General features: G+C 34.6%; 1 protein-coding gene across 1 annotated transcript; it reads left to right on the forward strand.

Annotated features, from left to right (window-relative positions):
- Window positions 1-2,332: 2,332 nt before the first annotated feature.
- Window positions 2,333-7,011, forward strand: LOC120154777 (diphthine--ammonia ligase-like). The gene is made up of 12 exons (XM_039166430.1): window positions 2,333-2,486; window positions 2,716-2,787; window positions 2,887-2,966; window positions 3,509-3,734; window positions 3,821-3,853; window positions 4,026-4,108; window positions 4,225-4,297; window positions 4,523-4,865; window positions 4,995-5,326; window positions 5,696-6,033; window positions 6,129-6,486; window positions 6,672-7,011. Exons 1-12 carry the CDS (start codon window positions 2,409-2,411, stop codon window positions 6,885-6,887), a joined length of 2,232 nt encoding a protein of 743 aa, XP_039022361.1. The 5' UTR covers window positions 2,333-2,408; the 3' UTR covers window positions 6,888-7,011.
- The last annotated feature ends 5,652 nt before the right edge of the window (window positions 7,012-12,663 follow it).

The following is a 12,663-nucleotide window of genomic DNA, read 5'->3' on the forward strand; positions in this document are numbered from 1 at the left end:
GCACTTTAGCTTTTTGTTTGAGGAACATATATTCCATGTCCTCCAAATCATTAAGATCCTTTTGGATTTTCAATTCTTCATCAAAAGAATTATTACCATTAAGAGTAGAAATTTGAATTTGCTCCAGCTCACTCCTCTTAAGTCTAACCCTAGCAGAGATGTCATTATAATTATCCTTGTTGAGTTTTTTCAAATTAGGCTTTAGGCGTTTAAGCTTAATAAACAATCTTTGCATAGGGTTTCCTTGGGTAGGTCGTTGCCAAGATTTAGTGATTTGTTCAAGAAAGTTAGGATGTTTAGTCCAGAAGTTGAAGAATTTAAAAGGCTTAGGCCTAGTGGTTTGAGTTTCTTTATTGATCCAAGCCAGAGCCATACAGTGGTCCAAAGGGCCAGGAGCAATAAATTCAACAAAAGAATTTTTAAAAGAAGAAGCCCAGGGAGGATTAATCATCACTCTATCAAGTTTCCTTGCAAGAAAGAAATCTTTTTACTTATTGTTCCAAGTATACGTTGGGCCAAAGAAAGGGTGATCAACAAGAGCAAGCTCTTGAACCAAATCTTTGAAATCATTCATATCAGAGGAAGAATAAGGACCTAGAAGAAGAGAGTCAGAGCTTTCTTTATAGTTCAGATAGGTATTGAAATCACCTCCCAGAATCCAAGGAAGGGTTCCAATCCTTGAATCTAACTCTTTAAGATGCTGCCAAAGAGATCTTCTAGAAATTCCATTGTTATTCCTATATATAACAGTGATAAAGAAAGAAGTATTATTATAGAGGCATTTAATAGTAATACTTTGATCAGTTGAAAGAAAGTGGGAGAGAACTATATCTTTTTTCCAGAGGAGCCAAATTCTACCATTTATAGCAAATTCAGAATTAGTAAAGACATTCCAGCTCCCTATAGAGAGAATAAAAGAAGCTAGAGAGAGATCGAATACACAATGAAGAAAGGGAAAATAGAGACGGTGGGGTTATGGAAAGGAGGTGGTGTTACAGTGAAGGTGAAGGTGAAGGTGAAGTTTGGGGGGAGAGAATTAAGACAATTTTAATATATCGTTTCTTTTATTTTATTAATTATTTTTATTTATTTAAATAAAAGAAATAAAAATTAAGAGGTGACATGGTGTATTTTGATTTTTTATCGAATTTGGTTTTTAACAAAATTAATAGTTTGAGATAAATGGGATAACGATTTAAATTTTAAGAGACAAAACGTCTCAAAAAATACTTTAAGTAGCAACTTAGTACAAATAGTATACTTCAATGGGTAATAATGCATTTAAGTCTTAATTTAATAAAATGTGTAAGTTTTAAGAACTAAAATTGTTATTATATTATATAACATCATTTTTTAAATCAACAATTAAATTTAACGAGCTACGAAGAAAAATAATAAAATATAACATTATAATTTTGAAAAAATAATTCAGTGCTCAAAATAAAATAAGTAAAGTACATAAATAGTCTCTCGATTATAAGATTTTGTTTTATTGAGTCATTCGACTATTAAAAGTGACAAAATAGTCCTTCAATTATAAGATGCTACTTTTTCAAGTCCCCTGACTATTAAAAGTTACAAAATGGTCACACAACTGTTCATTGTGTTTCAAACTTATTCTTTTTCATTAAAAAAATTGATAGTCAGCTGACCATTTTGTAACTTTTAATAGTCAGAGACTTAAAAAAATAATATCTTATAATCGAGGGATTATTTTACAATTTTTAATAATCGAAGAACTCAATAAAGTAATACTTTATAATAAAGGGACAATTTATGTACTTTACTCAATAAAAAAATAAGGAATAAGTGGGTAACTAAATTGATAAATCTTCATCTTGATAGTATTTTCTGATATTATGACTTGGTTAAATTACAAATTTAACAACTGAACTATAGTTTTTTTCTTATTTCATTCACTATACTTTAAATCATTTTTAATTTCTTCACTGATCTTAATATATTGAGTTTTTTGGTCATTTACTCATTAAATAGTTAATGACGTTAAAATGAGCAATTATATAAATACAAAACGACATCGTTTTGATAAATATTTTGTTTTTTTTAAAACAGCGTTGCTTTTAACTCTGTTGTATATTTAACGGCGGAGTGATAAAAATATAAAAGAGAGTAAAGTTCAGTAACAAAAATATTTAATATATTAAGTTTAGTGAGAACATTGAAAATTTTTAAAGTTCGGTGAGTAAAATAAGAGAGAAAATAAAAAATAGTGATGAAATTTGGAATTTACCCTTGTGACTTTTAGTTGCGAAAGTGAATTCTTTTTGTTAACACAGAAAATAGTGTTAAACCCTAAGCCCTTTCCCATTTCCAAGCGGCCTCAGACTTCCTCTCCAAGAAGACAAAGCTAAATTCAATACCTGCAACTTGATTCAGAAGCAGATATAATGAAGGTTGTTGCTTTAGTGAGCGGTGGAAAAGATAGCTGTTATGCTATGATGAAGTGCATCCAATACGGCCACCAGGTTTTTCTGCTGTTTCCCTGGAAATAAATCAACCGAATTTGAGATAAAAAAAACAAAAGATTTGGGACTTATAGGTTCTTAAAAGAAAAGGGTACCCTAAAGAAGTACTAGTTGATGCTTTCCCCCTTAGAATTTAAAATTTTAATGCTTTTTGCAACCCAAAAAAAAATAACAATAATAATATAGAAAGAAGAAGAAAGTTGACATTTTTATCGGTGTTTTGCTTTAGATTGTCGCTTTGGCTAATTTACTACCAACTGATGATTCAGTGGACGAGTTGGATAGCTACATGTATCAAACTGTAAGTCTCTGCCAATTCTTTAATGTTAAGAGTTTATAAAACCTGCATCTTTACTCGAGGTCGGCACGAATATTGAATGTTTTTCCCCCTTCACTGCAGGTAGGGCACCAAATAATTGTAAGCTATGCTGAATGCATGGGAGTGCCATTGTTCCGAAGGCGAATACAAGGATCCACAAGGCAAGCCCTTTAAACGAGTATGGTGGTAAAACCATGTATCTTATTCAGGGAATTTATGATCTTCACTTTGCATCACTATTATGAAAGGGTTAAAAATGCTATCTTTGTTCTTCATTTCATGATGGACTGGTTTGTTGTGTACTTCAGGCTTTTCCATATCTTCAGTTATGGTATTTCCTTCAAGTTTGTTTTATCTGTTATGGTACGGTTAAAACAGTTATATTAAGAACTTCGAAGGCTTTTCTGTGTATCCCTTTGTGTGGGTATATCATGATTGCCAGATTGTGCTAAGTATGATGCTTCTAGTCAAGTTAAACATTTCCCTTTCACTGCATAATGATTGGAATACAGCATAGGAAGTTTGTTAATCCATTTAGTAAGTAGGCATATCATGAAGAACTTTACTTTATATTTGGTACAAATGATCTCCCGATAGGTTGCTTCTTTGATTAGTTAGTTTTCACCCAAGAATACGCCCTTTCAACTTGGAAAATGTACATTATACGAATTTTGTTTTCTGAAGCTTTTGGTGACTATTGTAGGCACCAGAAACTTAGCTACCAAAAGACAGCAGGTGATGAAGTAGAAGATATGTTTATTTTGTTAAATGAAGTTAAGAAGCAGATACCTTCTGTCACAGCAGTTTCTTCTGGTGCAATTGCATCAGATTATCAAAGGCTACGAGTAGAAAGTGTTTGTTCAAGGTTAGGGCTTGTTTCTTTGGCATATTTGTGGAAACAAGATCAATCGTTGCTTCTCCAAGAAATGGTAATTTTAAATTTTGTTAATGTCAATACTTAATAAACATTTAGATAGTTTGTCTCACATATTATTATGTGTTCTTTCCTGTTCAGATAACAAATAGCATTATGGCTATCACAGTCAAGGTATGTAGTATCTTTGATTTTATCGTTCATATACTATTTGTTTAGAATCCTTGTGATGTCTTTTCTGCTTGTGCTATGTAGATTTGTTTTCTAGCTATTTATTTTATGAGATGCTTTGTCGTATCTATTTTAAATTGAACTATTTTGTTTCTTTGGGATCATCATGTAATAGGTTGCAGCTATGGGGTTGGACCCTTCAAAGCACTTGGGCAAAGAAATAGCATTCTTGAAACCTTATCTGCATAAATTGAAAGAGTATGTTCGTGCTGTTTTAACATTCAGTCTCTCTCAAATGAATGACGTAACTTCTAACGTTTAAAGTGTGATTGGAAACTTATATTTTTTTTTACTTTCAAACTCCCTTTTGGCAGCTTGTATGGAATAAATGTATGCGGTGAGGGAGGGGAGTATGAAACTCTGACTTTTGACTGCCCACTCTTCCGTGTAAGCTTTTCTGCTGACTGGTCTACCGGAAAAAGTTATTTTCCTTATATTTTTTGCTTCCTCCAACCCATCTTTCTTTCATCTTAGTAGTTTCTTTTATTTCTTTCCAAGTATTTAATCAGAAATCATGTTTTGAATAAGGGAGGTTTGCATTCCAGTTGCATTTAACAAATTCTTCGTTCACTATTTTTTCTGTCGTAACTATTAAGGTTTAAAATTTCTCAGAATGCTCGAATTGTGCTTGATGAATTCCAAGTTGTACTGCACTCTTCAGATTCCATAGCTCCAGTTGGAGTGTTGCATCCGTTGAAATTTCATTTGGAAAGAAAGGCATCCAACTCCTTAAGTGGTAATGACAAAACCAATGATCTCTGTTCCGAGAATATCAGTTCTGTATCCGAAGTGCTAGGAGAAAACCCAAAAGAATGCAAATCTCTGGGTGCGCCTGTACCTGAAGTTAGTGACTTGATTGAAGTTTCAAGGCATAGGCTTCACATCTCTAAAACAGAAAAAGATAATACATTTTCAATGTGTTGTTGGTTACAAGATCCATCAGGACCTTCAGCAGGTTAAAAAAAACGCTTAACAGATTTGCTTTTGTAATTCCTTGCTACATATTGTTCCTTTATATTTAAACGTTGTTTCCAAATACAACACTACAATTGATAACAGTTTTTGGTTACTTTTTGTTTGATAGGTTTACAGGAAGATCTGAAGTTGATCCTTGGACAAATTGAGTTGCAACTAGAAGGGTGTGGTTTAGGCTGGGAGCATGTGCTTTATATCCATCTCTACATTTCTGATATGGATCAGTTCACTCAAGCAAATGAGACCTATGTGAGATTTATTACCCAGGATAAATGCCCTTTTGGTGTTCCATCAAGAAGTACTATTGAACTGCCTTTAATTCAAGCGAGTTTAGGGAGAGCATATGTTGAAATTCTGGCTGCGAATGATCAGAGCAAGCAAGTTTTGCATGTTCAAAGTATTTCTTGCTGGGCACCAAGTTGCATTGGACCTTATAGTCAGGTACACTGAATCATGGCAATTGGAATCAATCAGTAAAGCTTCCTTTTTGTAGAATTTTTATACTTCATGCTTTTCCGAAAGAATATTGAAATGATTAGAAGTTGTCTGACCATTAAGATAACTGTTTTTTCCTTCTAACGGTCTGGTTGAATATTATTCTTGGTGGGTAGTGAAGCACAGTAATAGTTTTCTTCATGACAAGATGTTGAATTGGAAGCCACTCAGGAATCTTAAATTATCAAGATCCCATTAAAAAATGTTACGACTTTTTGTTTTTCGGGTGTGGACATGCCTGTTATTTCGATGAACGTGCATTGTTTACATCGCATGCAGCTAGTTGACTTTTAACCTGATCAATTTTAATTTTAGGCAACTTTGCATAAGGAGATACTACACATGGCTGGTCAGTTGGGACTCGATCCACCTACAATGACTATTTGTGATGGAGGGTCAACTGCAGAACTTGAGCAGGCACTGCAAAACAGTGAAGCAATAGCAGAATGCTTTAAGTGCTCGATATCTACTTCTGCTATCTTCTTTGTGGTTTACTGCTCTACTAACATCCCTTTAGATGAGAGACCAAAACTCCACGACAAGCTGGATACGTTTGTGAACCAACTTAAGCTGTCTCATTTGGGTAAAGATTCCAAGTCCAACGTGCTTGACCCTATTTTTCTTTATATTCTAGTTCCAGATCTTCCAAAAAGGTAAATGGTCCACACTTTGTGTGAACTTCTCAATGAATAATAAGTACCTACAGAAGGGCATTTCGTTTCGTCATCTTTTGTTTCTGATATTGCAGAGCACTTGTAGAAATAAAGCCAATCCTTTATGTCCTAGATACTGCAGAAACGCCCGAAGAAACTCCCAGTGAACTTTGTAGCGTAGTGGCGCGTAGTTCTTTCAGTTTTCAACCTGTAGAATGGCATGGTTCGTGTATTCAGAAATGTGTCATTCATGGAAAGATATGCGCGGTTGTTTTGTCTATCACAAGTGAAGTTGCTATGAAGGTTTGTTCTGATTCTCTGAAAGCCGATTGGAGCAACGGTAATCATCAGAAGTCTCTCACAGAGAGCCAAATGAAAAGAATAGCTAGATTTTGCATCTATCGTCTTGACAAAACCGTTATCGAAAATGGTTTCTCCTGGAATGACACTATGGTAAGTTTCCTAGCCAACCGCCAAATTTTCTTTCGACGTTGATTGTAAATGGAGTTATATCCCGTTGAACTATGGTTACAAAAATGCTTTTCCTGGAGTTCTGTCATTTATTTTATTAATTATCTTCGTCTATGTGTTGTTTTATTGTAGTTCCTCACGTTTGTTTCCCCCCATTTTCCCCCTAGATCTTGAGATTGTATGTCCCACAAAACATCCACATTCCGTTGGAGACGATATCAAGCTTGTTTGAGGACGCATTCAAGGAACTCGATCAGATGAATGGTGGTGCCAAAATTGGTGTGAAGCCTATCTTCAATCTTGTTCCGGTCCTAGGTGCCGGAAGATCTGCTGCATGCACAGAAGATATAATCACCTGTGAGCTGTTTGCTCGGAAATCTTGATCCTTGATGGATCAGCCAGTGAAGGAACTACTTTAAATGTAAGATTTCTTGTCATTGCTATCAATTCTTCTCATTTCAAGGAATATAAAGAATCTTGGTAAAGTCAAATTTAAATTATATCTCAAAGTACAAGCACAGTTGCTCATCATATCTCCTTATTTTCATAATCAATGGAGATATAGTTGTCAATTATGTTGTATGATGTGAATTCTTAATTTGAATAATTAAATTCATATATACGAATGCGTGTGTATATACATTTGATTATATAGATACCCATGTCGATATTTTATCGAATAAGGATTCCAAATAACATAGGTTGGGAATAGGACTGTAAATGAGACGATACATATCGTGAGTTACTCGAGATCGACTCGATCAAAGCTCGATAATTACTCGACTCGAGCTCGAGTTTGACTTGAGTTCTTAACGAGTCGAAACGAGTTACTTAATATTCGACTCGAAAATATAATATATTAAGATTTTATTCTAAAAAATAAATTATTAATAATATTAACATTTATGTGTTGATTTTTTTTTTAAAAATTCCAGTATAAGGTTTTATGTATTTAAGGTTCATGTTTAAGTTTGAGTTTGAAGTTTCAATCGAGTTAAGATTTTTTTTCATTTCAAGCTTTTATGAGTTTTAGTTTATGATTTTGAGTTCGAGTCAAGTTTGAAAATTTTAAGCTCGTTAGTTTTCGATTCGAGTTTCATTTCAGAGTTTTCGAGTCGAGTCGAGTCGAGCACAGAAATACTCATGCTCGACTCAACTCGTTTACAGCCCTAGTTATGGTGGTTTTCAGAGCTTGGGAATGTACCCTACAACATGGCACTATTGTACAGCTATAATTTTATGAAAATGACATTGGAGAAGGCTGAGATTGGAATTGTATACATGGCCATAAGTTACGGTGGTTTTCAGTAAAGAGGAACCAAATTTCTATAGGTTTTTGGTGGGAAATCCCAGCAAACAAGGGGGTGGGGGAGCAAATCATGATTGCAACGCCCGTACCCCCAAATGAACAAAATGCTAAAGTTTTCAGTAAATATTTTTTTATGGTAAAAAGAAAAAATATCTAAAATTATAAAGAAGTTTATAACCATATTCACATATAACTAGGATATTTTTCTATAACTATTGACACAAGAAATTAATTACTTGAGATCATCCAAGAATCATATAAAGAAAATGTTAAAAGATCTAACAAAAAACACGAACAAAGATAGATTAGATACAAATAAATTTGATTGCATCAGCAAATGAATCACTGAAAGATATTGATGAACGGTAAATCAGAGACAAACGATGTGAGAAATTATCCACAAACTTAATTGTACAACGAAATTCAATTCGATAACCCAAAATAGGAAAGATCGACATGAAAACAAAAAAGCGTCATCTTAATCTGTCGAGATGACATTGAATCTAACCCTGAAAAATATAATCGAAAAGAAATATCAAATGACCAACAAAAAAGACTAAAAACTTTGTTTAAAGAAAGAGAATGAAAACATACTAAAAGATTAAAAAAATACTATAAAGGTGAAAGAAAATAAATAAGTGTCATCTTGATTCGTCGATATGACATTGAATATAACCCTGATAAAAAAATAACCAAAAAGAAAGATCAAATGACCAACAAATAAGACTGAAAACTTTGTTTAAAAAAAGAGACTGAAAACTTACCGAAAGATAAAACTGCAGCAGGAGCTCGAGTTAGTTGGGATAGTATGTGCCTCACCAAATCAAAAGGTGGTTTAGGTCTGATTAATACATCAATTTGGAACCGAGCATGCACTATAAGCCTCATTAGGAAGGTTCTTGCTGGAAATGGTTCACTGTGGGTTGCGTGGGTTCACAATTACGTTCTTAAAGGGCAGGATTTCTGGCAATTTAAGGCTGGATCAAACGTTAGTTGGGGCATCAAAAGAATTTTAAAATTGAGAACTACTGCTTTCCCTTTAATCGCTTCTGGTTTCATGCGTACAAAGGAAATCTGTGAGAACATTCAGATGCAAGTGCAGAAGGTTATTTGGCAGCGTCTAATATGGTATCCATTGCATATTCCAAAGCATAGCTTGATTGCTTGGATGACCATTTTGAATCGACTACCTACAAGAGATCGTTTACAAAAAATGGGAATTAGCACGGATGGTCTTTGTATAAACTGCAGCGCCCATCAAGAAACGAGAGATCATCTTTTCTCTAATTGCTCCTTGGCTGCTGGTATATGGAAATCTATCATTATCATGAATGGGATGAACTTTTCTGCTTTGACATGGGATGAAATGGTAGCTCGTGCTTGTTCCTCTTGGAAAGGAAAGTCCCTCTTAACTACCATTTTGAAGATATCTTGGAATGCTTTCATATATTTCTTGTGGCAAGAACGGAATCAGAGATTATTTCAGGGCCGTTACCGATCTGCTGATGTTATTCTTAAAGATATTGTTGATGTAGTTGCAATTCGTCTTAGGGGCAAGACCATAAATCGACTTGATAATACTAACTTCTTTCTTTGTAATGCTTGGGGTATAGTCTAGCCAATCTTTGGTTGTGTAATTAAGCTGTCTTTGTATTGTTGATTGGTTGTGAAGACACCTAATTTCATCCCTTTTATTTTTATAATATACTTTTGATTAATATTGCAAAACTATACTACATATTTATATTTTATTTATATTTTTATTTATTTTATTTTTTGTGTCAGGCCCAAGATCGGTTTATACGGGGCCCAACAAGATGCCCTAGTCCAACCCAAATCCTAAACATACACACGAGCTAGGGTTTCCAGCTAGCATTCCAAGCGGCGCTGCATCTGTTGCCTCAATGCTCGGCCGAGTCCCTTGGTCAAGCATTCAAACGCCACGACAACAACCCACCGAGTCCACTGCCGGGTTTCTCGCCTCAACATCACCAACACACCAACAAACACAAGATGTCAGTGTTTCATTTGGAACGAAACTCCTAGTTATTTCCATTATAAAAACATGTAACTAGGACACAGAAAAAGGAGAGCACAAGATTTACAGAGAGGGGAGCACAAGATTTACAGAGAGGAGAGCACAAGATTTACAGAGAGAGTTTACACGTGAGCCCATACACAGTCATTTTCACACAATTTCACACACACGAGATACACAAGCATTACGAGAGGGTACACAAGAAAACACAGGAAACTAGCAAATCTCTTGTAAATTTCGAAAGAGAAATAAATAAAAGGTATCGCTTTTACCTTTGTTTGTCGATTCGGTTCCCTTGCACTGCTTGCATGCCGCTATTGTTGAGTTTTTGAATCACCAAGAACCATTCGGCCGAGGAACGAAAGGGAGGCCCTTTGTTTTTCAAAAAGAAAAAATTTCAGATCTACGTTTTCTCTAGTCGATTTTTGAAAAACAATCTTTGTTTTTAGAAAGGAATTCCAAAAAGCTTTCGAGATTTCAAAAAAATATATAAAAACGCGAGTTTTGCCGCCGATGAACGATGGCCGGCGCCGTTTAACGGTGACGGCGAGGCGGCGTACGGTGGCCGTGTTCTGGGTTCATCGAGACCCACGGCTGTGTTCTTCATCCTCGATGAACTGAGGAGAGGATGGAGAGAGGGGAAGAAGGGACATTTCGGCGAGAGAGAGGAGGATGAAATGAATTTCAAAGCGTTTGGTTGAGTTAAATGCTGCGTGTTTCTGTTATATTAAGGGTAAACTATGCCTTGTGACCCTCTGATTCCTAAAACTTCCATTTTACCCCCCAAATCCGATTTTTAAACCCCATTCTCTTTTGAATTCGACCTTCAATCAAGGTTTTCTTTCAATTTAGTCATGTTACTTCGTTTTTATTTTTATTTTATAATAATTATTATTATTATTTTTAATATTATTACTATATATATATATATACGCATTTCATATTTTATTTTTATATTAATACTTTTTGTTACGTTTTACAAATTAGTATATATGTATATATTATTTTTAATTTAACTATTACTATTATCTTCTTTTTACTAATTTATATATATATATATTTGCGTTATTATTACTATATGTATACTTTTTTTTCTTCATTGATTATTTTTGCTTAATATTATATTTTAATATATATATATATATATATATATATGTATATACTTATAATAGTTTATTTATATATCTATTATTATTATGTGTACATTTCAAACGTTTTTATTCGATTACCTTTTTTCTTTACTTTGTTTTTATTTCTTTGATGATCACCTTTTTATTCATTGTATTTGTTTATTCATTGGTTGTATGTAGATTATTAATATTTCATTTATTTAGTTTACTCTGCTTATTAACCCTTTTTTTTCTCTATTTTTATCTTCATTCTTGTTTCCTTTATTTTTCATTTTTTTTTCTATTTTCGTTCTTTAACGTCTTTATTGTTAAGGGAATTTCAATCAGTCAAGGGTAAGTAGTTCAGATCGATGTTTTACCTTTTAATTTAACTTTCAATTCTCTTAATTAAAGACAACTGGAAATTACATAGTACCGAAAGGGCAGTTCAAGGGTGCTAATCCTTCCTTGGCTGTAATCGACTCCCGAGCCCGACATATTTCCGGTAAGACGCAGATCAGGTAAGAAATAGGGTATCCGATCAACCCATTTATTTTTAAATAAATGATCGGTGGCGACTCCAATCCACATTTTTCAAGTCGAAGCCCAATTCCGGGGCCCAACCGAAAGACGGTTGCGACAGCTTGGCGACTCCACTGGGGACACAGGTAAGTGAGTCAGGCTAAGGTAATTACCAGTTGTCTTTTTAACGAAAAGGGTAAGTTTAAATTTTAAGGTAATATTTCGATCCTTATTACTTATTTTTGATTATATTTTCGAGTAAATAGTTGGACTGACCGTTTTCTAATGATTTCAGCTTTCCAAACATTTTCATCTAAGGCTCTAAACCCGAGCTCCGAACCCGTTTTAAGTGGGGGTGAAAGCGACGCCTTCGTGTGAATTTATTCACCGTATGGGCCTAGCAAGTAGCCTTCGGGATTCATATACCTTATGCCTTCGTGTGAATTTATTCTCCGTATGGGCATAAGGGAATGTGTCCTCTCGAGTTTAACTTAGTCCACACAAGCCTGTGATGGGTTTCGGACTAAGGGTCTGGTCGGTCCAAGGGGGCGCCAGCAAGGAGAACTCGAGTACCGTTTTTAGAACCCAAACCGGGAGACTTTGAATAAATAGAGCCTACCCCAAAACCACATTCCAAAACCGAGGACATTTCTTTCCTAACCTTTTTTTTATATGTTTTTTTTTCATTTACCATTTATTTTTATTTATTTTTATCTATTTCTATTTTACTAACGTTTTTTCCTTTGTGTTTGTTTTCTAGCATTTGCATCATTACAAGAGGCTATTGATCCCTAAAAAACGTTTGTTATACACAAAATAATTCGAGTTAATGGACAAAGGTGTTGTAATACAAGAGATTGAAAACGCTGAGGCACGACTATGGTCCGAGAAGGCTCAGAAAGAGAAGGGAGACAGTCTTCAGGGAAACTATGTGTCAGAACTGGTTAGTTATGCCGCTGTCAGTCTGAAACAGAATAATGTCCAGGAGCTGCGAAACATTTGGGACAGTTGGAAGAATGACAGAAAGCAGAAGTTCAGCCAACGATATGGTGATATCGCCCTCTTGCTCCATGTCAAGACTGATGAGCCCTTACTCCGAGCATTAATTCAATTCTGGAACCCGGGATATAGTTGCTTCACTTTTAACCAAGAGGACATGGTGCCTACCATCGAAGAATACA

This window comes from Hibiscus syriacus, unplaced genomic scaffold (assembly GCF_006381635.1).
Source record: "Hibiscus syriacus cultivar Baekdansim isolate YM2019G1 unplaced genomic scaffold, ASM638163v2 tig00111151_pilon, whole genome shotgun sequence".
Classification (NCBI taxonomy): domain Eukaryota; kingdom Viridiplantae; phylum Streptophyta; class Magnoliopsida; order Malvales; family Malvaceae; genus Hibiscus; species Hibiscus syriacus.